At 40.4% G+C, this 27804-nt stretch overlaps 1 protein-coding gene across 3 annotated transcripts in view; it reads right to left on the bottom strand.

The window, feature by feature from the left end:
• Positions 1-27804, bottom strand: part of NYAP2 (neuronal tyrosine-phosphorylated phosphoinositide-3-kinase adaptor 2) — a 261272-nt gene that overhangs the window by 91941 nt on the left and 141527 nt on the right. For all 3 annotated transcript variants that reach the window (XM_038573975.1, XM_038573976.1, XM_038573974.1), the window contains one exon: positions 14155-15282. In XM_038573975.1, coding sequence (XP_038429903.1) covers positions 14155-15282 — 1128 coding nt within the window. The remainder of the gene's footprint in view (positions 1-14154; positions 15283-27804) is intronic.

The following is a 27804-nucleotide window of genomic DNA, read 5'->3' as shown; positions in this document are numbered from 1 at the left end:
TTTTTTCCACAGAACTCTCAAAGTCAATGGCCCCTTACAGTTGCATGGCAATTTACATTTTAAAAGGTCTTGCTTGAACCCAATTTTCTTGAATTTTCACAATCCCCTGAGGTAAATATGAAAAAAAAAAAAAAAAACAATACAAGGGGAGTTTGACATGCCCTAAAAGCACGGATGTTCAGTGATAAATCCATCTTTCAACCACAGGACATTTGACTCCTGTGTCTTTTCCTATATGTGTATCTCAAGGAACTCTCCAAAACTACTTTCCATTTATAATGAGATTGTTTTTTAAGCTGTTCAAAGGAATTTTTTTAAATAAACAAAAGTATAGACATGAGGATATGTTTTATTCTCCTTACATGCTGGAAATTAAATAGTAAATAGGCCATACTCATACCACATACAATCTAGATGATAGTTTTCTATCTACAACATAATATCTTAATATTGCTTCTAGAATCATCCAGTAAAAAATTATGTTGTACTATTTTTAATGAACTCTACACTAATTCTTATATAATCTACATAGATTATGAAGACTTGCTTTCATTTTCCTTGCTGAGTACTGTCTAATTTCCCTAATCACTAACAGGACTGACTTCCCTTCTGACTATTTCATATAAAAACTGATCTAAACCTGGGCTCTCCATTGATATTCTTTGGAGCAGTTAGTTCTGAAATATCTTAACTAGTCTTGATCTTCACGTCCTGTGCAAAATTCAGATTACTGTCATTACTTGGCAATCATGGAAATTCTATAGGGCTTTGCTATTTAAGAAATGTTAGCTTTGGGAAAATAATCCATAAATATAAACTGAGTATGCAAAACATAGTCATAGAAACCATGGGCACTTAAATAAAATATATAGACTTTGCTCTCGAAATTTACCATTTAATTGTGGAGATTGGAAACACATTCATTCACTTTAGTGAAACCATCATCTGATGATTCAAAGCACACATACTAAACATGTACTCTGTGCCAGAAAATGTGCTTTGGCTGCAATTAAAAAAAGGCTCGGTATTGTGCCCTGACAATTTAGTTGGGGAGATAAACATTCAAAAGTTAATCACAACACTGTGTCAGGCGTGTGTCAGAAGAGCTTTTTTATATAAATGGAGGAGCAGACCTCCCCCATCTCTGCCAAAAAAGCAGAAGAAACAGAGTCCAAAGAGGACTGCTAATGAGGATATCATATTGCATGAGAATCAAGAGAAATGTCTTCAGATGGAGCAAATAACAATGTCAGATGCTCTGTGAAGTTTAAGAGAACAAGAAGAGGAAAGAGGCCAGGGCCAGAGACCAGTTGGGAATGCATGACTTGGGAGTGAGCAGAAGAGGGAGGTGGGTTGTTGAAAATGCAGTAGAGGGTAAGAAATGGAAACAGCAAGTGCAGGGCGTTCACTTGAAAGGTTTGGCCATGGAAAGAAAATAAAGAATCATGGTTGGGTAGAAAATAAAGCTGTTTTTCTCTGAAACATCAACGGACAATTTCATTATACTTCATATTCAGAACTCATAAACATAGCCTGGTTTAGAAGCCAATGTGAATTCTGCAACCCTACAGTAACATATCAATCAACCAAACAAGGATCACTCTGAGGCAATCTAATTTCTTAGGTTTGAAATTTCTCTTGGGCCAACATTGACAAAAAGCTTTCATCATTTTAACAAACCTCTCTTGTCATTAATCATTAGTAAGTGGTTAATAACTAATCAGTCAGAGAAAGAAGCTAGTTTGTGGATCTAGAGGCAACTTTGATACTCAGAATGAGAGTGTTGAGAGCAATTCCTCACTTCAGCAGTCCTCATTCTGTTGGGGGTTGCTAACACCTAAACCATTTCTCTGTCTTCTAGTTCCTGGGAATCCAGATTTCTTACTTGAACCATGGGAATAAAAAAACACATTAGAATTGCCTATGCATAGCTTTGTAGGTGGATCTAGGGATGGATGATACATGAATGTCCTCAATCTATTTGCTGATTCTTTCTACCTTTTGTCTTTCTATCCTTTTTTTCTTTCTCACCTTAATTATATTGGTTCCATCTATAACAAGGAAATAGATGCGAACAATTTAAAAATGCTATTTTATTGAATATAACTTGACCAGAATTAAATATAGGGGAAAGTTCTCCATCTGCCATCAATTGTCAGAAGACTATTAGACTTCCAGATTTGATTTTTTTTTTCCTTTAAATTCACTTGTTCTGGGTATACCTGGCTAGCCAGGATAATGCTGCTTCAAAATCCATGTTGCTAACACTTCCTTCTTTCTCTTAGATTCTATTTACTTCTTTCATTTGGGAATAGATTCTCCAGTTGACTGCTTATTCTACTAGAAGTGGAACATTTAATTAACCTGGCTCCCATCGACTAACAACAATAATGAGTTTGCTTCAACCGAGAAACACCATGCACCACTACAGACACTTCATTAAATTTGGGATTACCATCCATTTACAGAATTCTGAAAAACTGAATTTTTCAAAAATTAAAAAAGCTTTTCAAATATTTTAGAACTCGAACCCATTTTTACCTAGGAACACACATGTGCAAGACCAGCAGTCACATGGTAATAGCTCCCTGAATCTATGCAGTGCCTTTCAAAGAGGTTAAATGACCTCGTTGAATGTGCTTTCATTCTCTTTACCACCTAAGTTCAATAATGCATAATGTTAAGCAGATTGGAAGTCCTTCTTTAAAATGTTGATCTCTATTATTTTCTTAAGAAATGCATCTCTCTTCAAACGTTGAGAAATGATCAATTTTCTCAACTATTCATTTATACAGAAACTGATGGTGATTTGACGTCTACAAAATGGCCCACATTTAAATGCTTTATGGCTATATTCTTTATATCTTTCTTCTAATAAATCTGCCTCGAATGGAATAGACATTCTTTTAAAACAGGACACTTAAGCACAGAAGTAATGAATTCAGCATTCAGCACAGGTCATTTTTGGCTGAATGACTATATCGATTTCAGTGTGGAATTTTCGAAGTCAGAGGATCTGGCTTTTTTTTTTCACTCAACAGTCAAACATTTCTCATATAGCTTTTGTTTCCTTGAGTATAAGAGCCCTCTCAAGTCACTATGCCTATTAATTCAACAAGTTCAATAAATACGTATGATGTATCAACTATGAGAAAGACTGCACTGGGTTGAGGGCTACCTTAAATAAAATGATGAAAAAGTATGGCCATATGTCTTAATGGGAATAAGAAAAAAGACTTCACAACATGTCAGAATAAGAAACACTGCTGTACAAGTACAAAGTGCTCTTGGAGTTTGAAAAAAGATTATTTCTAGACAAAAGCATAAGAAAAACTCTATGAAAAAGTAGATGGGCTTTAAGCAGAGATTCAAGGATTAAACATTATTTTATAGACTTACCGAGGAAACCCTTCCAGCAAGAGAACAACATCAGACAGATAGTCTCCAAGGCAGGAAGAGACTCCATTGTTTGAGAGTAATCCACAGACACCTCAAACAATGGAGCAGAAGAGACTCAACAGTTTTAGCACCTAATATTTTCATTTGAAATGTGAGAAAACTAAAGCATTAAGAGATGAACTGATTTATCCAAAGTCGAAGCTTTTTACTTTGAGTCAAGATGGAAACCATCTCTTCTGACACCCAGCCCCTGCCCTAACCCTCTAGATCATATTCAATGAGGAAGTAGGACAACATAGGGGAGTAAGATGTGGCCGACAGGAATGCCTTTACTCATACCTAATATTTAATCACTTCTTATGTCAAAGTGTTAAAAGCATAGGATAGTAAATACAAAATAAACTGGGTTTCCTATTTGAGATAATTCAATAGGAAGGAAAGAAATCAAGTCCCTACATTAAAAGTACAAAATGAGGAAATCTTGTGGTTTTTTTTGTTTTGTTTTGTTTTTGTTTTTGTTTTTTTTACATTGACTGGTGTAGCTTTATTTCTGAATTGAAACGTTTCTGCATTTTATAAATCTAAAGCAGGGAGGGTTCTTCTTAATGCAGAAGATTGCTGATTAAATTGCCAGCAAGAAATTGCACTTAAGGATTCAGCAGCTGGAGAGTATAAACACAGGGGATAAACACGCCTGCCTGCATCAATCAAAGACAGTTGCAGTATACCCCCAGAAAGGTGAGCAATTATTTATGAAATTATGTCTTCTTCAGTGCTTCTATGTCGCAATCCAAGAAGAAGCTGAATGAGGAAAACAGACAATGTCACGGTCCCAATTAACCAAGGAGTCACACACATTTTCAAAATCAACGGATTTTACTTATACGCTTTTAACCTCATCATCTTGAAAAGAAATTTCTTTAGCTTTAAAAAATAGTAATAATTAAGTAGGTCAGTATGTTCTTGAAGAACTGTATTTTTTAATTGTAATTGGAAAGATAAGTGTCTGATTCTGTCAACTGCACATTAACACAAATCTAAAGAGAAAAGGGGTGATGCTAAGCACCATTTTGTAGAGGGCTCTTTTGTACTGTTTATTTTACTAGGTCAGTTTCTAGATTAGTGATGCCGGTGCCCTCACTGCCTTTGAACATTGGCTGGGGTTTTTGATCCATGGATCAAAACTATTTGTTTTCCCTTGGGGTAGCTACAGGCCATCAAACTACTATGTAGCTATGGACAAGGAGCAAGCAGCTGAGGACAAAAGCCCTACATCCCTAGGTAGGTAGAGTTAGCTAGTTGGTAGCTCAGTATTGAAAATCAAATGGACCAAAGAAATATGCACATACTTTCTTAAGTTATATTTAGAGGCATTGAGGTGAGTACTTGCACCTTCTTGCTCAGGTCATTTAGGTGATTATGAGGCCCACTGGGCAGATCACATGCCTTCAGGGATAGCTCAGAAGCCTGAGGTACAGAACAGCCACAGAGACTAGGATCTTCCAAAATGAAGTTTGGAGGGTACTGAAAAAGTTTTCCACATCCTTCCCAAATTGATGACCACTGCTAAGTAGTCCATGCCATTTAGGTACATATTCAGCTTTTTCTTACTAAGCAGCTATCACTGGGAGTGATAACACTATAAGTCATTAGAGGTCTGATGACAACGGGTATATTTTAATGGCCACAGGAAGAGAAAAGAAATTGGGGAGATTGGCCAAACGTAGATGAAGTATCATTAAAGCCAGAAACTCTAGAGCCACATAAAGTGGATTCCAGTCTCAGATTTACTTTGTATGTGATTCTGGGCAAGTTGTGCCTCAAGTCTCAGATTTACTCTGTATGTGACTCTGGGCAAGTTGTGCCTCAGTGTCTCCCATCTTTGAAATAGTAATGTTAATATCACCTGCCTCAGAGCATTGCAGCGAGGATGGAATACATATATGTAAAATGCTTAGAACAGTGTCTGGCATTTAGTAAACATATAAAAGTAAATGCTACCATTATTATGGAAGCATTCTCAAGGAAAAGGTTGGATGCTGCACACTTTCCTCAGGTCCTCACCACTAGCTTCTTTGAGGCATCCCACTCTGGGCAAAGTTCTTGAAATCTGGTCTTAAAATCATTACTGAGACAAATCTGTTGGAGGCAGAGGCATGTTCCTAGAAATTCATCACCTTATTCCTCCATTAGGACTGTCATCTCTCACACCCAGAATCCTTCGCTCAGTCATGACAGCCAGACCTCCTCATTGCTCTCATAACACCTGCTCTCCCTGTCCTCCCAGTGTCCCCCAAGGAAGACTTCCACTCTGTCATATTACTCTCTTACATCAATTTAAACCATGTGACTGGGTGCCCTCTCTGGGAAGCATACGCTTGTTCTGGGTCATGTCTCCACCTGGGGGTCCCACTCTGGTCTAGCTAGCCATCCCACTTAGATGGCCTGGAATGATCTAGGAAGATTTCTGGGGTAGGGACTGTGGAGGCCTGAGTCTCTGGTTCTCTTGCCTGCCTGAATGACAGCATCAGCTCCTGCCTGAAGTAGCTCTTTTTGGTGGTTCTCAAACTGAAGTGCTGAGGAAGCCTGATGAAGAGAATGGCAAACGCCCATCATGATTAAGATGGAGGTTCTAAGAACCAGAATGGACATTCTTCACAAATTACCTGCCAAAGATATCGCCGTTAAACTCCCAAGGTCTCTGGGAGAATCCAGACACAGCAAAATGGATTTCACTATTTGTCCATCTGGATGGCCCTGATTGTCTTCTTTGCAAGATGCCAAAAAAAAAAACAGTAGCTTACTCAAGGAAAGAAAAACAACATTCACTCATTTCAAGCTCTCCCCTACCTCTTCTTTCTCTTACATAAATTATATTTGTGACTTTGTTAGATAAAAGCAATGTGTTATAGGTTTCTCTTGCATACAAGTATAGGGTGTTGCCAATATTTAGCCATATAACCCTGAGTCATTGTTGGATAGCAGCATAAATATTACTGGAGATTTCATTAAAAAGTCAACATCCCAAGCCCAACCTCCAGAATTTCCCATTTAACAGGTCTATGATAAGGCCTAGGAATCTCTTTTTGACAACACCCAAGTGAATATGATACAAGAGGTTCTTGGACCAAAAGTCTAAGCTTTCTATGTCTTTGCCTGCATACTTTGAACCATCCAAGGACCTTCTCTGAAACCGGAGCACATCATCAAGGTATTGGCTCAAGTGCATCATTTTAACCCAGATCCTGATTCAATCTCCCCTCTAAGCAGCTGGAAGGAGCCTTGCTAAGCCAAAAACTAGTCTGAGTCCATGGTGTGCAACTGAGTGGAAGGAGAGGTACAACCAACAAACAGCAGGACAGGGACCTGACAAGGGTTATGTCTTTATTTAAGATGTTTAACAAAACCTACAGGCTTTGGTCTTTCCAGACCTTCTGGAATCCTCTGGGATATTCTTCAGGCATTCTGAGTATAGCTTAAGTCTCAAATGCCTCTGAAGAATCCTAGGATTCTACAAGTTCCATTTCCAGTTCCCAACTCTGGTCAGGTGGCTCCAAGTCACCATGTATGCTGAAGTCCCAAGCTGAGGGTTCACCCATCCTCACGCCAAGTGAGAGATCCAGACTCGTGGATTCTCCTCTTTACAATGCACCTTTGGCTTCTCAATACTTGCTTGGGCCCTAGCCACTCTTTTCAGCCTCTGCTTTGACAGGAATGAAAAGGAGGAGCTATAAAGTCCTGAATTACTTTGCTTTCTAAATTTTACAGAAAAAAAAATATTTTATTTTATTTTTTCTTTTCTTTTTATTTTTTTAAGGATTTTATTTATTTATTCATGAGAGACACAGAGAGAGAGAGAGAGAGAGAGAGAAGCAGAGACACAGGCAGGGAGGGAGAAGGAGGCTCCATGCAGGGAGCCCGACGCAGCACTGGATCCTGGGTCTCCAGAATCAGGCCCCAGGCTGAAGGCGGCACTAAACCACTGAGCTACCCGGGCTGTCTGAAAAAAAATATTTTAAATAGATCAAACAAAATGTGTAGGTTATCTTAAAATAAACTAGCATTCATTTCAGGATTCCTAGGACAATTTGGTTTTTGGGAAGTTTTTTGAGATATTCTTACTATCTCAGATATGTATCCAAGCACTTCACTCAAGACTTACTAAGGGGTTAAAGTAGCCCTTGAAGGTAAAGGTCACTGAGTCCTACACTTACATTGGATGAGAGGCTCCTTGGACAAGTTGTATATCTGTTTCTTGGTCCACTACTGATTAATGGTGTGATAAGACAAAAGAGGGAAAGGGTTGAAGGAGAATAGGAGAGGCAGGGGAGGGAAAGAGAACCTATCTGCATCAATAAAACTACCTGAAAGAAAGGTAGGAGGCAGGAAAACCACAAGAAACACACGTAAGAATTCAAATAAATTTAAATGATATAGCAGTAAAGGGCTAGTCAGAGCTACAAACTCAAACAGCCCCTGAGGACATCCCAGTATCACAATAATTAAGCTATCAACACTGTGTCACTGTTATTATAAATGGCCAGGAACAATGACAGTCACCACTGTATGAGGTGTATCCTCTTCCAGTCACCTTGCCAGACACATTTTTTTTAAAGATTTACTTGGGCGAGTGAGTGAGCAAGTATGAGAGAGAGACCATGAGAGGGAGGGGGAGAGGAAGAGGGAGAGAGAATCTTAAGCAGACTCCATGCTGAGTGCAGAACCCAACACGGGGCTCGATCTCACGACCCTGAGATCATGATTTGAGCTGAATTCTTAACTGACTGTGCCACAACAGTGCCCCAAATACTTTACGTGCATTAGCACATAGTAGGCATACAATGAATGACCTTGAATCATAAAGATGGCTAAATTATGTTAGTATACCCTTCTATTTTCCTAAAAGTAGAGATAATACATAAATACAGAAATACATTTTAAAAGATTTCTTTCTAAAATCATTCTTTTTTTAATGGAAAATTATTTTTAAAATTAAATTAGTAAGAGTAAGTTGGATCAGTTGTTTCAATTGCAATTCTCCATATTTTAGCATCACTGTACCTCAAATGACTTACAATAGAAGAAAGTTGTGTGTGTCTGTGTGTCTGTGTATTTGTGTGTCTGTGTGTGGTTGGGGGCATGGAGATAGGTTTTTTTTGGTTGGATTTGGCTTTGGATATTTCCTTTGTGTTGTAGTTTCTGTGTGAGTGTGTGTGTGTGTGTGTGTGTGTGTGTGTGTGTGTTTTAAGAAAGGCAAAGTTTACATCTGATTCCTAAGTTTATTTCACCAAACCCATAGGACCCATTTACATTTGTAATTGTAAAAATACAACATGGTATCTAAAAGTCTTCAATGGGAATATTTTTAAGAGGCTGAAACATGAGATGTAACAGTAGAAAACTGTGTATCTCCATTAATGTGGAATATTGTTGTGTATAATGAAGCTTTTTGGTAATGCCAACTGACCATTTTGGGTTTTTTTAATAACAAAACCAGATGAGTGGGCCTACTCTTTGCTTTTCTTTGCTCCTTCTTTAGGCCTACTGTCTCTGTGTCCTGTGGGCTCTACGTGGACCTTCGCAGGTGCTTCATGTATTGGCACCCATCCCACCCTGTGTGTGCATTTCCTTTGTATCTTTCTTGGTGCCTTAGTCTCTAAATTAGCCACTGTACTATTTCAAGTTTCTATTTTTTCCTTAAATTTTCTATTGACATTTCTCCACTTATACTTTTTTTATCTCATTCTCTCCCTTGGGTATATTATAGAATTTAATTATATTATTCATTGTCTCTTATGTTTCTTTATGGAAACATATATTCATGCATTTATATTAAATATAAGCAAAACCTTTCTTTTAAGAATATTTCTTATTTGAGGAGAAAAGTATTTTAAGTAATATTATGGTGAATACTCCAAATTCACCATAAAAACATTTGTACTTCACCTACTTCTCACATAGACAAAAATTTACAGCAATAAAATACAAGTGGGTCACTTCTTACATGCCGTGTAGACTCTCTCTCTCTGCACAAAATTAAGAAATATTTATATAACCAATTCCAAATAAAGTTTGTTATCATTGGATTATGAAGTGTCTTTACCTATAGCTAAGCAACATGACAATGCCCCATCAACCAGGGAAAACGACACTTTCTAGAATACTTAATGTGAAGGCCGTGATTAGAAAATCACGCAGTGAAATGAAATTGGTTCATAGTCTACTACTATCTTCTTACTGTATTTCTTTCCTATCACTCAATCTCTGTCAACTGTTGTAAGCTTTTAAGATATGAAATTAAGTGTATCTTTTTAGATTATTAAGAGTTTAAGGCACATATTCTATTTGACATGGATTTTTAAATTAAAACAGAAATATTACATTTGCTTTGAGTTGAATATTAGGAAATTATCAAAATTGGCACTTCCAGTAAAGCCAGAGGGAATGGAGAATAGAAACACCAGCCTTAATTTTTTTTTTTTTTTTTAATGATAGTCAGATTGAGAGAGAGAGAGAGAGAGAGAGAGGCAGAGACAGAAGCAGGCTCTATGCACCGGGAGCCCGATGTGGGATTCGATCCCGGGTCTCCAGGATCGCGCCCTGGGCCAAAGGCAGGCGCCAAACAGCTGCGCCACCCAGGGATCCCCACCAGCCTTAATTTTATTCCTGAAATGTAAAAAAAAAAAAAAACTTGAGATTTAGGAATGAATAATAAGTAATATCACTTATTCTTTCCCTGTATCAGCAGTATCTATAAATTCTATCTGGCAAGAATAAAGGGGAGTACTGCAACAGTGATTATACATTAACTCCCAATTACCAACAATTCTGGGTCTGCGTTTTGAATTACAGAAAGATTCTGAGACCCATTATGATAATTTTTTTTAATTTTATTTATTTGACAGAGAGAAAGACAGCAGGAGCCAGGGGGCGAGTGGGACAGAGAGAGAGAGAGAGAGAGGGAGAAGCAGCCTCCCTCCTTAGCTTCTCTCCCAGGGAGGATTCGGGACTCGATCCCAGGACCCTGAGATTATGATCTGAGCCTAATACAGACACTTAACTGACTGAGCCACCCAGGCACCCTGCTATTACGATTTTTTTAGGGTTTTCTTCTGGAGTCAAAAGTAAATAACATTAAATTATTCTTTGCACTATCTGCATTTTCTTCCTTTCCTTTTATGTAAAGTAAAATATTGAAGTTAATGTAACTCAAGACATGTCCTTTCTCTGAAGAGTTGATACATGGTTAATAGCACATAGGAAGGAATTCAATCCTCAGATCCCTAAAAGCTATAAAGAGCCTGGATCACTTTTCCATGTATAAGCTTTGTTTTAGAAGCACACAAAGCTCATTTTGGACTCGAATGGAGAAGTCTGTGACATATAGCACATAGACGAATTCTAACAGATGGATTTTTCTTGAAATAACTTCATTAGTTAATCATTTCTTTTACATATACTTTTTCTAGCTAATTGGTATAGCTGCCAGCTGGAGCTGTTAAGGATCCTCCAAAGAAACTGGTAGGTAGGGAGAAAATCCAATAATTTCACCAATTCTAGGATGAAATGTCCAATAATTTCACACTAACCATCACATATTTTGAAAGTGAAATCTTTTTCTTTCACCTTTTTGTCCTCCAACTTATTCCAAAAATCTTAACTGATTTGTGCTTAAACCAAATCAATCATCTAGAGGAAACTTTAAACTTTGACAAATTATTTAGGTCAGGGTTTAGCAAACTTGCCAGTATGGACACTGTGGACCAGATCATCTTTTTTGTAAGCTTTTAAGCAGTACCACTTGATGTCAGTAGCGCCCCTAGCTGTGACCACTAAAAAGGTCTCCAGACATTGCAAGAAGTTCCTAGGGGCCAAACTGCCCTTGCTGAGCATGGAGAGCTTAGAAATAGATTGTTCCTCATTTTTAATTCAGTGTAAACAGTAATTTCATGTATTCATGTATGTATGTATATAACTTAAGACATGCCTAATAGATTAAAAATTTTTGCCTTTCAGTAAGGTAAAAGAATTTTTTTGGGGGGGGGTTATTTAAGCAATAATACTTTCATAAGTCTCTCTGGGTAAACAAACAAAAAGGACAGGATATGTGTCTTCTAACAGGAATGGATATTGATTATTTAAGTACCATCACCATTGGGACATGTGGGTGGTTCAGCTGGTTGAGCGTGGACTATTGGTTTCGGCTCAGGTTGTGACCTCAGGGTCCTGAGATCGAGCCACCCATGGGCTCCTTGCTCTTAGGGGAGTCTGCTTGAAAAGTTTCTCTCCCCCTCCCACCTCAAATAAATAAGTAAATTGTTTTTTAAAAAATGTCATCACCGGGATCCCTGGGTGGCGCAGCGGTTTGGCGCCTGCCTTTGGCCCAGGGCTCGATCCTGGAGACCTGGGATCGAATCCCACATCAGGCTCCTGGTGCATGGAGCCTGCTTCTCCCTCTGCCTGTGTCTCTGCCTCTCTCTCTCTCTCTCTCTGTGACTATCATAAAAAAAAGATTTAAAAAAAAATTTTTTTTTAAAATGTCATCACCATCTTCATCATCAGATGTATTGATTTTTTTTTTCTTTTAAGGAAGGAATTCAGGTTGATTGTGTGAGGGGATAAAAAAAGCTGTGTTGGGATAATCTGAGATGAAAGTGATTAATTATCAGTTTAGGTGACTAAGGCATTTTTAAGCAAGGGAAAGCAGTGTAATTTCATAAAATGGACAATGAGAAAACTGGGGTCTGTTTTGACTTTACTGTATGTTTATGGAGTGATCTGGGGTTGACAAGAGGATTCAGTTATTCAGATAGAGACATTTACTGGTCTTCGAAGTTCAGTGGTAAATATAATGTGCACCACCTATTTAATACTGGTGATCTTTCTGCAATTTATGTATCAGTGGATCCAGGAAGAGTACCATAGGAATAAGATACTAATTACTCTAGGTGCTGAAACAATGAGCCTTTTCTAGTTTAGGGTGAATGTAAGAACATAACCCCACAAAGTATGCAGGGGAAATAGTTCACCTTGTTAAAAAAAAAAAAATCTAAATTCTATCCTAATTGCTATCTTTCCAGCAAAAGCTTTGTGATACAGATTTGCTCAAGTGTTTTTTTTTTTAATATGAGATAAAGATGAACGTTAAGATCTATCAATCTGTTGAAGTATATACTTTGTCTCAAAAAAATCAAGTTATGTCCCTCAAAGTGCCTCAGCAATGGGTGCAACTTTGTTAGATTTTCTAGAGCCCCTGTAACCACTTAGGTCTTACACTCTACTGTTGGACAAGTGCATTCTTCTTTTTAATGGCCTTTGCCACACTGTGTCAGTAGTCACCGGGAGTGCTTCCAGAATACACACTCTTTGCTCAGGCATGACAAAGTGCAACAACCCAACTTTGAAACTGCAAGCCCAAGAACCCAAGAATGCACTCTTTGCTCGGGCATGGCGAGGTGCAACAACCCAACTTTGAAACTGAAGCCCCAAGAACCCAAGAATGCACACTCTTTGCTCGGGCATGGCCAAGTGCAACAACCCAACTTTGAAACTGCAACCCCAAAAACTCAAGAATGCACACTCTTTGCTCTGGCATGACGAGGTGCAACAACCCAATTTTGAAATTGCAACCACAAGAACCGAAGAATGCACACTCTTCGCTCAGGCATGGTCAGGTGCAACAACCCAACTTTGAAAGTGCAGCCCCAAGAACCCAAGAATGCACACTCTTTGCTCACGCATGGCCAAGTACAACAACCCAACTTTGAAACTGCAATCCCAAGAACCCAAGAATGCACACTCTTCGCTCGGGCATGGCGAGGTGCAAAAACCCAACTTTGAAACTGCAACCCTAAGAACCCAAGAATGCACACTCTTTGCTCGGGCATGGTGAGGTGCAAAAACCCAACTTTGAAACTACAACCCCAAGAACCCAAGAATGCACACTCTTCACTCGGGCATGGCGAGGTGCAACCCATTTTGAAACTGCAACCCAAGAATCCAAGAATGCACACTCTTCGCTCGGGCATGGTGAGGTGCAAAAACCCAACTTTGAAACTGCAGCCCCAAGAACCAAGGAATGCACACTCTTTGCTCGGGCATGGTCAAGTGCAACAACCCAACTTTGAAACTGCAGCCCCAAGAACCCAAGAATGCACACTCTTCACTCGGGCATGGCGAGTTGCAACCCATTTTGAAACTGCAACCCCAAGAACCCAAGAATGCACACTCTTTGCTCGGGCATGGTGAGGTGCAAAAACCCAACTTTGAAACTGCAACCCCAAGAACCCAAGAATGCACACTCTTTGCTCGGGCATGGTGAGGTGCAAAAACCCAACTTTGAAACTGCAACCCCAAGAACCCAAGAATGCACACTCTTCACTTGGGCATGGCGAGGTGCAACCCATTTTGAAACTGCAACACCAAGAACCCAAGAATGCACACTCTTCGCTCGGGCATGGTGAGGTGCAACAACCCAACTTTGAAAGTGCAGCCCCAAGAACCAAGGAATGCACACTCTTTGCTCAGGCATGGCCAAGCGCAACAACCCAACTTTGAAACTGCAACACGAAGAACCCAAGAATGCACACTCTTCACTCGGGCATGGCCAAGCGCAACAACCCAACTTTGAAACTGCAGCCCCAAGAACCCAAGGCCCTGCCCCGTGCGCTTCACCTGCACACCCGGGGCAGGTGGGGGCGCTTGGCTTCGGTTCCCCAGTGGGAAGCCTGGCTCCCCGGGACCCCGACCACTTACTCTCCGCGGGGTCTTTCGCCCGGCGGCCGCTGGACGACTTCCTCAGCAGGCTGCGGCCAGAGGTAAAGAGGCTGGTTAGCTCTTCCAAGGGGCTCGTGGGGGTCCTGGAGCGGGAGGCGCCGGCGGCCGGGGCCGCGCCGTAGGTGTTGACCGCGGCGTTGACCATCCGCGCCCCGTCCTGCGACACCGGCCGGCCGGCCGAGGGAGGCACTGAGGCAGGGCCCCTGGACAGGCTGCCCGAGTGCACGGCGTCGTAGGGCGGGGGCCGCTTGAGGCTGAGCGGGGTCAGCGACCGCCCCATGCTCACGGGCGACGGCGAGGCCGAGTGGCTCTTGGGGTAGCCGTGGGGGGACTGCGTGCGGTACAGGGCGGACGGCGGGGGCGGGGAGGAGGACAGCGCGGAGGCGGAGGCGGCGGCCGCGGCGGGCCCGGGGGGGCCGGGGGCGCCCAGGGCCGCGGGCTGCTCTTTGTCCGGCTTGGGGTGGCCCGGGGCGTGCGGGGGCAGCGAGGACGGAGACGCGCCCGCCTGCTGCTTCAGGTAGGCCACGTTCTCCAGCACGGGCAGCTTGGTGACCTCCAGCGGGGTGAGCGGAGACTCGTCGGAGTTGGGGGAGCACTGCACGGGCGCGGGCGGGAACACCAGCAGCGGGGGCCGGTGGGACAGCAGGTTGGGGAAGGGCGGGGGGATGTCGCAGAGCAGCCCCTTGGGAGCGCATGGCACTGAGGCCTTGGCGACGTCCGAGTCAGGCACGGTGGGAGTAGCACACTGCGAGGAGCAGCTGTGATGGTCAAGGTCGCATTTGGGATCCGGGCCCAGGTCGTCAAAGATGGGGTACTTCATCTCCTCGTAGACGGCCTCGCTCTGGTCGTCCTCCTCCTTCCTGAAGTCTCGGAGGATGTTGCCCACCATCTCGATGTACACGGGCTCCTCCTCCTCGGGGTCCCCCGCCGGGCTGCTGACCTGGGACAGGGAGGGGTCCCGCGGCAGCGACGTCCTCCGCGGCCCGTGCTTCTTGATGTACGTTTCGTCGAAGGAGGTGCTCAGCTGAGTGTTCGGGTTCCTTTTGGGTTTGGGAGGCGGGATCTTCTTTGAATATTCATCGCTGTGGGGTCTCGGTTTGGTGGACACTGCCAAAGACAAAGGAGAAACACAGGAAGGTAAAAAATAGATGAGGACCGTGGACCGTGGGGGAGGCCTTCAAAGGAGGAGGCCCTGCGCTTGGGGTGTGAAATGCCATGAACTCCCGGTGGTGGTGATGGGCTTGGGTCCTAGTTCGAGCCCCGGACCAGAGGTCAAACGAAAGTCAAGCAACTTTTCCGTAGGGAGGAAAACCTGTTGCCAGAACAACAGTCACATGTATCTTCAGGCGAAGACTAGTGATCCCGACACTGATAAACCATCCCTCTGCTCTCAAATGTCTACATGGAAGCCTGAAGATGAAACATGTTCAGTAAAAACAGACATAAATTTCCTAAAGATTAGCCTCTAAGAATTAAGTGAGAAACTCAGGAGGAAAAAAAAAAAAATCAAGTTTCTGTTAGCACAAATGGTCACAAAAGTACCATGGGATTTGAACCCTTTTCAATGATGTGGCTATCGCACACGATCACGTCTTGCTTTCATTTAGGATAAAAATGTCCCAGGCTGCTGGACTTAATCTCTGCCTTGGTTCAGATAAATAACTTCTCTACAGATGGGTCTGATACTTCAGGGGAAATGGATGTGGAAAACCTTATGAGGCTAGACAAGTTAATCTCTAAATCTCCAGGTATTGTTGGCTACGGTGTATTTGTCTGTTTTTGTTCGTGAGATCTCTTGTGACGTCCCAAATGCTGTCTTGGAATGAACTTATTAGGTACGTTGCACAGACACATCAGAGCCCCTTCAAGTATCTTGCAAGAGAATGATCCACAGAATGTTGTGTGAGCCTCAAGAATAATGTTTAGAGGGGATCCCTGGGTGGCGCAGTGGTTTAGCGCCTGCCTTTGGCCCAGGGTGCGATCCTGGAGACCCGGGATCGAATCCCACATCGGGCTCCCGGTGCATGGAGCCTGCTTCTCTCTCTGCCTATGTCTCTGCCTCTCTCTCTCTCTGTGACTATCATAAATAAATAAAAATTAAAAAAAATAAAAAAAATAAAAAGGCAACTGAAAGAAGGTCTTAAAAAAAAAAAAGAATAATGTTTAGAAACTCACAACAGATATATATGTACTAGTGCAGTCAACAACCTGCTGGAAGCACACTTAAGGGATGAAACATAAACTCTGACACCATACAGTAGGGTGGAACAGGCTGGCAACATGTCTGTGACTAAAATCAATTATTTAGCATGCAGGGAAGGTACTGGCATCTTGTTATTATCTCATTATCTCATTGTGTTGATATATGATTACAATGATTATCATTATTATGCTGTGCAGCAGAATGCAAGTTACTTGTGGTAAATGGTAGCATATAATGTAAGGTGACAGTATAGCTTGTTGGTGTAAAGCTATTGAGAAAATGATAGGCTTCTCTATAATTTGCACCCTTAAGGGAGGCGGGGTCTCAAGGCACAAATCAGGAAACACCTGAAATCATCTTTTTTCAAATAGCATACTATGACCCGGGAGCTTTTCTAAAACTTACAAAAAGAGAAGCAAGTGCTTCAAGATTAGTCGACTGATCTACTCATTAATCGTGACTTCAGAGAAAAGAAACCCATCAAATATTCTAGAGAAGTGGCTATATCTCCCACTTTTCTAGGTCATACCTGCTTCCAAATAGTCTGTCTTATTGTGCCCATAATGATGTTTTTACTCACTACAATCAAGTATCCTTGTGAAGGGAAGTTTCTTAATGTATCTAGACTTTCCCTTAAACTTGTAACAGGAGAAACTAGGGGCTTATAGCAGTGGAGTCTTTAAATGCCTAAAGTGAAAAGCCTAGAGACATGATGGGGTGAAAAATACCCAAGTAGTTCTTTAGGAGGGACCCAAAGGGACCAATAGCTCCTCTCGGTATCTCCCGCTGGTCTTAAATTTTACTGGTTTTAAAATCAACTGGTTATGTTAAAAGTCATGAATTACGCAACTCATTGGGTTATACACAAAAATCTGAGCCTGATGTATAAAGTAAAATTATACACTACTGAATACAATTAAGTTAGTACTGGGGGGACACTGAGTCAGGACCTAGAAGAACAAAAGCCTATCCAGACTATTCTAAAAGCTTGTTTCCCGCCATCTCCCGTCTCAGGATCTCATTCTAGGCTAAGTAATTCACACTCTGGGAAAGCATTTGCCACTGATTATTAGGCTCCAGAGATTGAATGGCGTGGGGTTAGAGGAATCCTTAGAGGAGAGAAGTCTGAATAGTGAGGTGCTCGTGAATGGAGGGTTAGGAATCAATGTGTCCATGAAACGATAATTTCATTATATTGGAAGAGTCATATTTAGAATAAGATTATCATTTTTATCCCTTCTAAATTATAATTCACTTTTGTTCTCTTCGACCCTTCACTGAAGACTGATGTCCCCACAGACTTGAGTAGTTGTATGGAGAGAAATAGAAGGACAAGTAGAATTCAAGCATCGGAGCCCAAGCCTAGGTAGCAGCACTGCATTGAGGGAAGGCCATGACCCAGAATTCCCAGGCAGTGAGGGGTCAAGATAGAGCTGGCTGTGACAAGATACTCAGGGAAGCAGTAGCCTCGTGAACAACCTTGGAACCAATGTCCTTCTTTCCACATAGATTAGAAGGTGGCCTTTGGAATGGGCAAGACCAATGCTTGGGTTGCACTCAAAATGTGAGCAAACAACACTCATCCTGTTAGCCAAAAGGAACGGATAACATTAAATAAAGACACTTCATATCTATGGAATGATTGATGAAAGAAATGTTCTCTTCTAGAACACAACATAGAATTAAGTAGAGCAACTGTTCATAAGGAAGGAATACAGACAGTCCATTCGTACTGTGAGGATAACTTCAAGGCCAAACCAAGCACAGATATTGTCTGGCAAGGGAAAGAAAATATAATTTGTGACTCTTGGGGTGACTCTTAGATAATCAAAAATCACTACTGCTAAGGACTGAACTCCATTCCTCCCACAACGATGTGTTGAAGCACTAACTCCCCCAATGTGATGGTATTTGGAGATGGTGCCTTTGGGAGATAACTGAGTTTGGATGAGATCATGAGGTTGGGTCCTCATAGTGGGTGGCATTAGGACCACCATGTGAGGATATAGTGAGAAGGCAGCCATTTACAAGCTGGGAAGAGAGTTCTCACCAGAAACCAACTGTGCCAGCACCTTGATCTCGGACTTCTGGCCTCAAGAACTGAGAACAAATAAATACCTGTTGTTTAAGCCATCCGGTCTATGGTATTTTGTTATGGAATCCCAAACTGACTTAGACAACAATGTATTTATTGAGCCCTGCATAAAGACGCTGTACAGCTGAATGATAAGCACCCACTTTCATGCTATCATCTGGCACTGAAATATTTGAAATAGCTTTGTTATTTTAATAATTAACACAGCTCTTAGTCTTTTACATTTAAGTTCCACCTGCCCCTGCCCTATATCTCTTTATCCCCTAGAACCATATCACAAAGAACAATTACACTTAAATATAAAAATGCTCCTCCCAGGCTCCCACCCAGGGATACATTTCCACCTGACAGCCCATAATTCTGATTGTTCTTCTTGGTCTGACTCTTAATCTCTGATTTGTGCTTTTAATTCTAAATGCTTTTTGTTTGTTTGTTTGTTGTTGTTGTTTGCTTTGGCATACTGACTCCCTGTCCTACTTTGTTCTACTGCCCACCAGTGGAAGCAGTTTCTTAGCCAGGCTTGCCCAAGGAATACTTCATTATCTGGGCAAGCTTATCCCTTCACCCTCTGTCTGTGTGATGAAAAGAGCCTAATGCAGGCAGATTCATATAATGCAAGAACATTGTGTTTCCGGGTCCTCTTTCTTTATATTGATCCAAATTTGAAATGAGAGCATTAAAGATTATTCAGATAATAAAGTGTTAAGTAAATTACAGATGATCAGGAGAAATAAACAGATTCATTCCTTCCATATCGGGAGACCAAGATATTTTCCAGATAATATCTGCTTCCCATTCCATATCTCCATTGCAATTGAGTAAATAATTCATGGAACAATAAAAATTTGTTTCAGCTGTCACGTATGCTTTTTTTTTTTTAAAGCTTACCTATATAAGGCAAAGCCTGAAATTTTAAACGACATTGTCACATAATTTATTCTACTTTAACCTCACTCCAGGGAATTAAAAATTAAAGAAAAAATCATGTTTAAACAGTCATTTCTTTAGAGAATACTTAAAAAGAGTCTTGATCTATATACATAGATGCTGAAATACTGCTAATAAAAGACAATGAAAATTGCTTGCAAATTTCAACATTAATCCAAATTCAACTGTAATAAAAAAGGTGATTTTTATTGCTCTTGAATGAATATTAAGTTATTTCTAATAAGCCCAAAGATAGAAGCAATAATTCCTGTTCAGCTCCAGAACACAAATTTTAATGCTTAAAATAGTATAATGACAGTAGCATTGAATAAGCAGAAAGTGACATTTTTGAAATGAAATATCTGAGCACAAAGGTTATGCATGGCTTTCAGTCATGCCCAGATGATCTGTCTTTCACAGTTAATTTTGGAAATTCACCATGTCCTTTGTCAACCTATCCTTCTGAAATAATTTTTCCTTATTAAAAAAAAAGTATAGTGTAAAACCATGCTTTAGTATGTGTGGATGTTCTCAACCCAAGAAGTGGAAATATGTGACACAACACAGGTTATTATTTCCCTGTCTTTCTGGCCACAGAATCTCAGAATTTGAAAGGCTCTTAGGAATTATCCAGCCCAAGGATGCCTGGGTGGCTCAGTCAGTTAAGCATCCAACTCTTGATTTTGGCTCAAGTTATGATCTCAGGGTTGTGAAATGTAGCTCTGCAATGGGCTCTGTGCCTAGTATGGAGCTTGTTTAGGATTATTATGATTCTTCTCTCTCGCTCCCTCTCCCTCTGCTCTCACCCCTCCAACACACACATGCTCCCCCACACACACTCTAAAATAAATAAATAAATCTTTAAAAGAAAGAAAGAAATTATCCAGCCCAAACACTATACATTATTGATGAAGAAACATAAATTCAACTAGTTAAAAAAATGATATCTCTTTTCAATTCAATCTTTTATGCCTTTTAAGACAAAGGAAAACAATAAGCAGGGAAGTTTTTCAATATATTACTTTGTATATGACACAGAGTACCATTTTAAAAGGTCTCCTCGGAAATAAAAATAAAAAATATAAAACTAAAAGGTCTTCTTATCCTGTGCTATAATTTTGGCACCATAACTCTGCAGCTCTACTTATAGAGATATATTCAACTGGGAAACAAGAGTCCAGTGAAGAGAAGTAGTGTCCACACTATGTGATCCTAAAACTGGCTGATTCTGGAAGGTGAGAGACACATTTCCCACTTTCAGCAGAACTGTGCTCACAATAACTCTCTTTCACAACTCACAATTCCAAGGGTTTGCGGGATATTTTTATTTTCACAGTCACAAGCTTTGCAATTCCATCCACAAAATTACTCCTTATTTTATTTTTTTTTAATTAAGGTGTTTGTAAAGAGATAGGGTTGCAAATGCCCTTGCTCTGTTTACCGTGGGACCAACAAAGTATGATAATGTGCAAAGAAGATCAGATTTGGAGTTGTAGGAGCTGTGTTATTGTTCTGGAAAACAGAGAACTCAGATCAAAGTTTGGATGGAAACAACAATGTAGACATGGAACTGGCTCAACAGCATAGTTTTAAAGTTGAATGGGACTTAGCGTCTTGGCTTAAGCTAGAAGACATGATTCTGATCACTTCTTTGCTTCGGTTAAGCTGCACAACTTTGAGAAAATACTTTGAAGTACATTATTGTCTATACTCACTTTTGTCAAAGATAATGAAGGACTTTGATCAGAACCCCTGTTTTTTTGTTACTCATCTCAATCATTCATTATAAAATAAAGTTGGAATTTGTAAGCAATATTTTGAAAGAAATGGATTAAAACAGATTACAAAATATGAGTACATTTCCTATGATGAGAGTAGAGGTTATTTCTTGGAACAATATTTCCCTGTAAGTATTTCCTAAGGCTTGCATATCTCTATAGGTTATGACGAAGGATGTTTGAACAGTCCTAAAGCAGACAATCTCTAATTAATAGTCTTTAGGAAGGGCTCCATCAATTCTTTCCCTTCTAGTATGTGCATACTTTTCTATCCCTCAAAAGGAGGGATAGAAGGTATATTACTTCTATCCTTGAATATGGAAGCTTTTACCTTGTCCCAAAGGAAGTCAGGCACCATGAAAGAAGTCTAACTACTCTGAGGTGACCATCCAGTGAGGAAGCTCAAGCCAGCCCAGGGAAAAGGAACCAAGAAAATCAATCAATAATGAATGAAATCCTGGCCATGTGACTTCATTCCAGGTGTTTCAGTGACCCTTTTAGCTATCTGAACCATGTCAGGTAAGACAGTAGACACTGTGGATCAGTGACAAGTCATCTCCACTCTACCCTTCTGATTTCCTGATCCACAGAATTATGAGCAAATAGGATTTGGGAATAGATTGTTGTGCATGTATACACACCTGAAACCGGCACCAGAAGTATCTAAACCTGCCTTAACAAAAAATCTAAACCTCGGGCACCAGCCTTGGGGTGGTGGCAGAGGCCTGAAGGACAGTGAGGAGACTGTGGAGAGACTGAAAATTTGGAGAGCAGATTCCTATGGGGAGGCCATCAAAAAGGAGAGCTGTGTTATATAGATTGGTGGAAAGTTGGCAAGACTGTTGCCTATGGTAACGTAGAAAACATAAAATGCACCTAATGAAATTTGTGGACCTGACAAAGGAGAGTTCTAGAAGGATATAGAAGTGTCAGCTGGCTTGTTTGGCCTTGTATAGTAGATGGCTGCCTGAGAAAGAGATTAATGAAGGAAGTGTTCCATTCTTAAGCAAAAGTGAAAGGAAATCGTTCTACACAGGACATGCCATGAATCCTTCCCTGATCAGTAAAAGGTTTCCAGGTGAAAAATGGCCCTGAGGGCAAAGGTCAATATAGAGCTCTGCCAGTAGATGGTGGCCAGTATATGTCAGGTTTCGTAGCACAGATAAATTGCACTTTTAGCTTGAAGACCTTTGCATATGAGGAAATGCACTCAAAGAGACTCCTGGAATCTGGGCATGATTTAAATGATGAAATCGGAGATTTCAAGCTGATGTTGTAATGCAAGAAAGCATTTGGGCAAGAGGGTGAGAGTATTTGCCTACTGGTAATATTGTAGCTGAAAGGCAAATTGTGGTAGACAGTCTCAAAAGATGGCTACCTTCAATTCCCTCCCACCTTGTGTGCTTTCTACCTATTAACAGTTAGGGTCCATCTACCTCTCCTCAAATCAGGGCTGGCTTTGTGACTTATCTTGACTTAGAATGTGGCAGAAGTGATCATCTGAATCTTGAACTTAAGTGAACTGACAACTTTCACTTCCTCTATCTTAAAAGCCAATTTCCATAGAAGAATTCTTAGACCAACATGCTGGGAAGAAATTCAACCTAGTGGTGTGAAGAGGCCACATGGAGGAGAAGTAAGCCAAGACATGTGATTGAACCTTTCATGGACCTTCCAACCCATCCCAACTGGCAACTGAATGCAGCCCAATGAGAGACCCCAATCAATGTCATATAGGGTAGAAGAATCACTCTTATAAGCCAAGTCACCTCAGAGAATAATAATAAGAAGTAATACATTGTTTCTGTTTTAAGCCATGGCATTTTGGGTTGATTTATTGCACAGCAATAGAGAACTGAAAGAAATACCAAAATTAATTTCCTGTTTGTGTAGATGTCTCATAGAAAATGCTCTTGTTATTTCCATAGAACTAGGGTACAGTGTGCACCCTGAGGAAACAGAAAGCATCTTTCCAGAATAGAAAAATTAAGGAAGATTGCATTCTGAGTACTATAAAATCACCACAGGATGATTCAAAGAAGCAATATTAGAGAGATTACACACTTTCTGGTGAAGAAGACTAGATTGAAATCAGAGTGAAGGCATTAATATATTAAAGAAGAACAGCCAGAGGGGATCTTGCCAGCTACAGGAAATTTAAAGCCAGGAGAATCATGGAGCAAAACATGGTGGCACCCCACAACAGTGCTGTGAGTATCCAGTCCTCCATTACATCTTTGTTGTGGGTATAGACCCAGCATGCTCGTAGAGTCTGAATCCCCTCTATACGATTCTCATGAATCCTTCTTTTCTTAACATCAGGTTCCTCAAGAAACTTTTAAATAATTTTATGTTACAAAATATTATGCTTGTGTTTCTCATTAAAAACAAGCAAGATGGAATTCCTGTTTCATACACTACTATCGTCTGAACATTTGTAACTCCCCTCACTTCCTTCAAATTCACGTGTTGGAATCTTAACACTCAGAGTTATGGAGTTAGAAGGTGGGGTCTTTGGAGGTGATTAGTTCATGGATATGGAGCCTTTGTGAATGGCATTAATTTTCTAATGAATGACACCCATCATAAGTCCCTAGTCCTTCTACCATGTGAAGACTCAGAACTTGACCAGAACATGACCATGCTGGTCCCCTGATCTTGGACTTCCAGCCTCCAAAGCTGTGAAAAATGCATTTCTATTGTTTATAAGCTACTCAATCTGTGGTATTGTACGTAGCAGCTCAAACAGACTGAGACATATACCCATCCCCTTTGAGCTTGGTTATTATGACACCTTAGTTATTCTAGACATCTGATGATGGAGATTCTGAGCTTATCGATTAAAGGCCAATACTGCACCAGGGCAAATTCACCACAGTAACACCATTTCATGAGAATCAGTCCAGGCAGGCAGCCTGCATTTCCAAGGAACCACAACCCTCTGCTCACAATGTCCATCCCAACTGTCTAGTTTGATATTTCCATCCCCAGGAGTTTTTTTTTTTTTTTCTCAATCACTGTTCTCCCACTCCAGGCATGGATGCACGTTAAACAGAGCCCACTTGTAAAGAACAGAAATGGTGCAGGGCTGTGGGCACTTCCTTGGCTGCACTACCTCAGCTTCTAAGATTCCACCTGACATTCCATACTTAACACAAGTCTAGAAAAAAAAAAAAAAAAAAACTAGAGGCAATGTATCCATCAGGGAGAGGGACTGGTCTGCAGGGATGATCCCAGTTGGACAGAATGCCAAATTATTATGTTTCATAACTGACAAAATTCTTTGCATGACTAAATAGTAGTCAGTCAGGTTCCTGAACCTTTCTCTAAGCCTGTCTATGCAGGTCCTTGTAAAATCCAATTTTACATAACCCTGCTAATGTCAGTTTAATCCCAAGCTCCCACCCTCACCATCTGATCACCCTTGAGATCTGATAGGGTTCTTCATCCTCCGCCATCCCCCAGGTGATATCTGAGCACCCCAGCCTAACTTCAGCAAGAATCTTTTCAGTTCAGTTCAGCCAGAAACCCCCTTACCTCTGATGTCTCCTCTTGTGGTTTTCCACTCACCAGCCTCTATCCTGTTCTTTGGCTATAAACTTCCACTTGCCCATGGTGTGTTTGGATGGAAGTGAACCTCTATACTGAGTTCTCTTTTCCCATACCATAATAGTCCTAAATAAAATTTGGTTTTGTCACTTTAACTACAGTTCAACTCTGGTTTTTGTTTGACATCTCTGAACTCTACATGTGTGGCTTTTTTGTGTCATTCAGATGTCAGCATATAGTGCCTTCTTCAGAGATGTTTTCCATGACCAAGTAATCAGCATACATCATACAGAATATTTCTCTTGTTTATTTCTCAATTGGCTTAGGTAGGCTTCTAAGTGGTTGAGCATATATTTTCTTTTTTCCTCTTTCCCACTTGCATATAATCTCCATGAGAACAGTGGTTCCCCATTTGCCTTGATCTTTGCTAAATCATCTGTGTAAAGTGACTAGAACATCAGATGTTCTTAGTAAATATCTCTTCACTGTTCAGTGAACAGTAGACCTTTAACATTCCTAGAGTCAGCATCCAGGATTTTGGGTACTCTCCAGTGGCTCTAAATAGCCATGGACAGCCCTAGGATTTGCTATTTCCTTAGGTATTATTTGATTTAAGAGGGAGGAAGAGGATGAGACATGTGAAGAATAGTTGACAGTGGCAAAAGAAATGAAAATGCGAAGGAGAAAAAGCTCAAAGGAGGAATAGTCAGCATTACCCATGTATAGAAATTGAGGCAAGTTAAATATTTCACCTGCCAAAGAGGAAGAACATAAAAATTAGCTGAGGGATGAAAATGGTCCTTTTTCAGTTGCCTTATACTAAGGAAAGATGAGAGGGGTACATGAAAGAACACAGGGCACACAGAATTCATGAGTTAGATCTTGCAATACAAAAGCACACAAGGTGGGGCACCTGGATGGCTCAGTCAGTTAAGTGTCTGACTCTTGGTTTCAGCTCATGATCTCATGGGTCATGTGATCAAACCCTGCTTCAGGCCTTGTGCTCAGAGGTGAGTCTGCTTGAGATTCTGTTTCTACCCTTCCCCCTGCACTCCTGCTCACACACACATACTCTCCCTCTCTCTCTAATAAGGTCTTAAAAAAATAAATAAACACATAAGGTCCAATGACTTTGTAAGCACTATCCTAGACCATGAATTTTGATTGAGGTTATAACAATCATTTCCTGAAAAAAAAAAAAAAAAAGAACTTTTCTTGTTAATAGAAAACTTAATATGGCAAGGCCACTTGAAACAATGTCACAAATGTGGGAAACAGGAAACAAAAGTACCCTAAAACTCCATTACAAGTCATCCCTCTTGGACTTACTAGGATCTCTCTGTGGTGGTAAAGAAGCACTCCCACAGGTGTGGTTTCACTTAAATGACAGCATGCCAGACCTCCCATAAGAACATTTGTAATTCCTCCCCTTCTTCTTTTTGGCATTTTTCACATACTTTTCACTCAGGTCAACCCAAACTTCCACTTTTGCCCACAGGTCTCAGATGTGTATATGTTCAGGAGTTGCTCTGACATTGTCCTCTGCTCTTCCACTGTCTTAATCTAAACACGAACCTTCCTAACCTTTAAGCTCTAATTCAAGCATCACTACTTTCTTTTTCCTCTTGTTTTTGATTTTTTTTTCTCTTGTGCCTCTCTATTTCTTCCTTGTTATCTTCTTCATTTCCTACCTCATACCTGGTTATCAGCTTTTCTCTCCTAAAGATTACAAGCTTTCCAAAGGCAGAAGCAGCTCATCTTTTTAAAACCCCAATGGACTTAATAGAAGGACATACTCCCAATAGGCATTTGATCAATAATTACTATAAATAATTGTACACTAAATAATAAACTACCAATGCATGATGATTGAAAACTCTCAATTCTTTCTCATGCTTTCCTTCAGATTTTCTTCCTTGTTCCCTCCATTCTCAAGATTTTTCATGAAAATTGAGGTCCTTAGAGTTTTTAGAGGTACTTCACCTTAAAGACTAGTTTTCTTTAGGAAAAGAACCTAACGAATTAAAGCTATATGTCTACATCACCACAGGTTCCCCCAAACAAGGACTCTCTGGATGGTTTTATCTATGTGTACCAATCTTCTCCACTCAGTAGTCGATCAAATAATTCTTAGCAGAAAACAACACATATTTTAAAATTTAGAGATAGCTGTGTTATTAAACCATAGGTTTAATAGTGGGTGTTTTTGTGTGTGCTTTGTTTGTTTGTTTTTATTTGTTTGCCTAAATATTTTGAAGCCATCAGCTGAAGTTCCTGGCTCTCAGCTATCTCTTACAGCATCTCTACCTGCAGAGAAAGGAAGTTACCAAATAAGTTAATTTCCTGAGTCTTGAGGGGGAAAAAATGTGACAACAAAAAAAGTAGCCATGGAAAACGCAGAGTGCTGAGCACCCAATAGAGGCTCAATTAATTTGGATTCAACCCAGGAGGATATTATGTTCAGGGAAAGTAAGTTGGGAGAAAAATCTGATTAACGATTGGAACATTTCCCCTGTCCCTCCGGCAAGTCAACTCTACAGTGGCTGAATCCCTGCAGTTCCATAGATACAGTCTACTGGGGATTATCCTTTGTAAATCTGTCCTGGCTGAGATATAAAGATAGAAATGTTTGTGATCTTTGAGATCACAAAGGAAGCAACATGGAATCACAGAGCCATAAAACATTTCATTCAACTTCACAGAAGTTGTGTTGATGTGTGCTAATACCTCTAATGAAAATAGTGGTAGTAGTAGTAGTAGTAGTAGTAATAATAATAATAATAATAATAATAATAATAATAATAATAAATGTAATAATAATAGCCACTATGTAGCAAATGCATTATTTGTATCTTTTGAAAGATTACTTTATTTAATCTCCAGGACATCCCTACAAGGTAATACTATTATAAATCCCATTTTACAGACATTGAAACTTAGTTATAGAGAAATTGAATTACTTGCCCAAGTGAAAGAAATTGACTTTAAACGCAGGTGATCTGACTCTAGTTGCCTACTGTCGGAATAATTTGCCTTTAGAGATGATGGTGCATATTTGTTTTACAAATACATAGGTA

Source organism: Canis lupus, chromosome 25 (assembly GCF_011100685.1).
Source record: "Canis lupus familiaris isolate Mischka breed German Shepherd chromosome 25, alternate assembly UU_Cfam_GSD_1.0, whole genome shotgun sequence".
NCBI lineage: Eukaryota > Metazoa > Chordata > Mammalia > Carnivora > Canidae > Canis > Canis lupus.
This window is presented reverse-complemented; position numbering and strand designations above follow the sequence as displayed.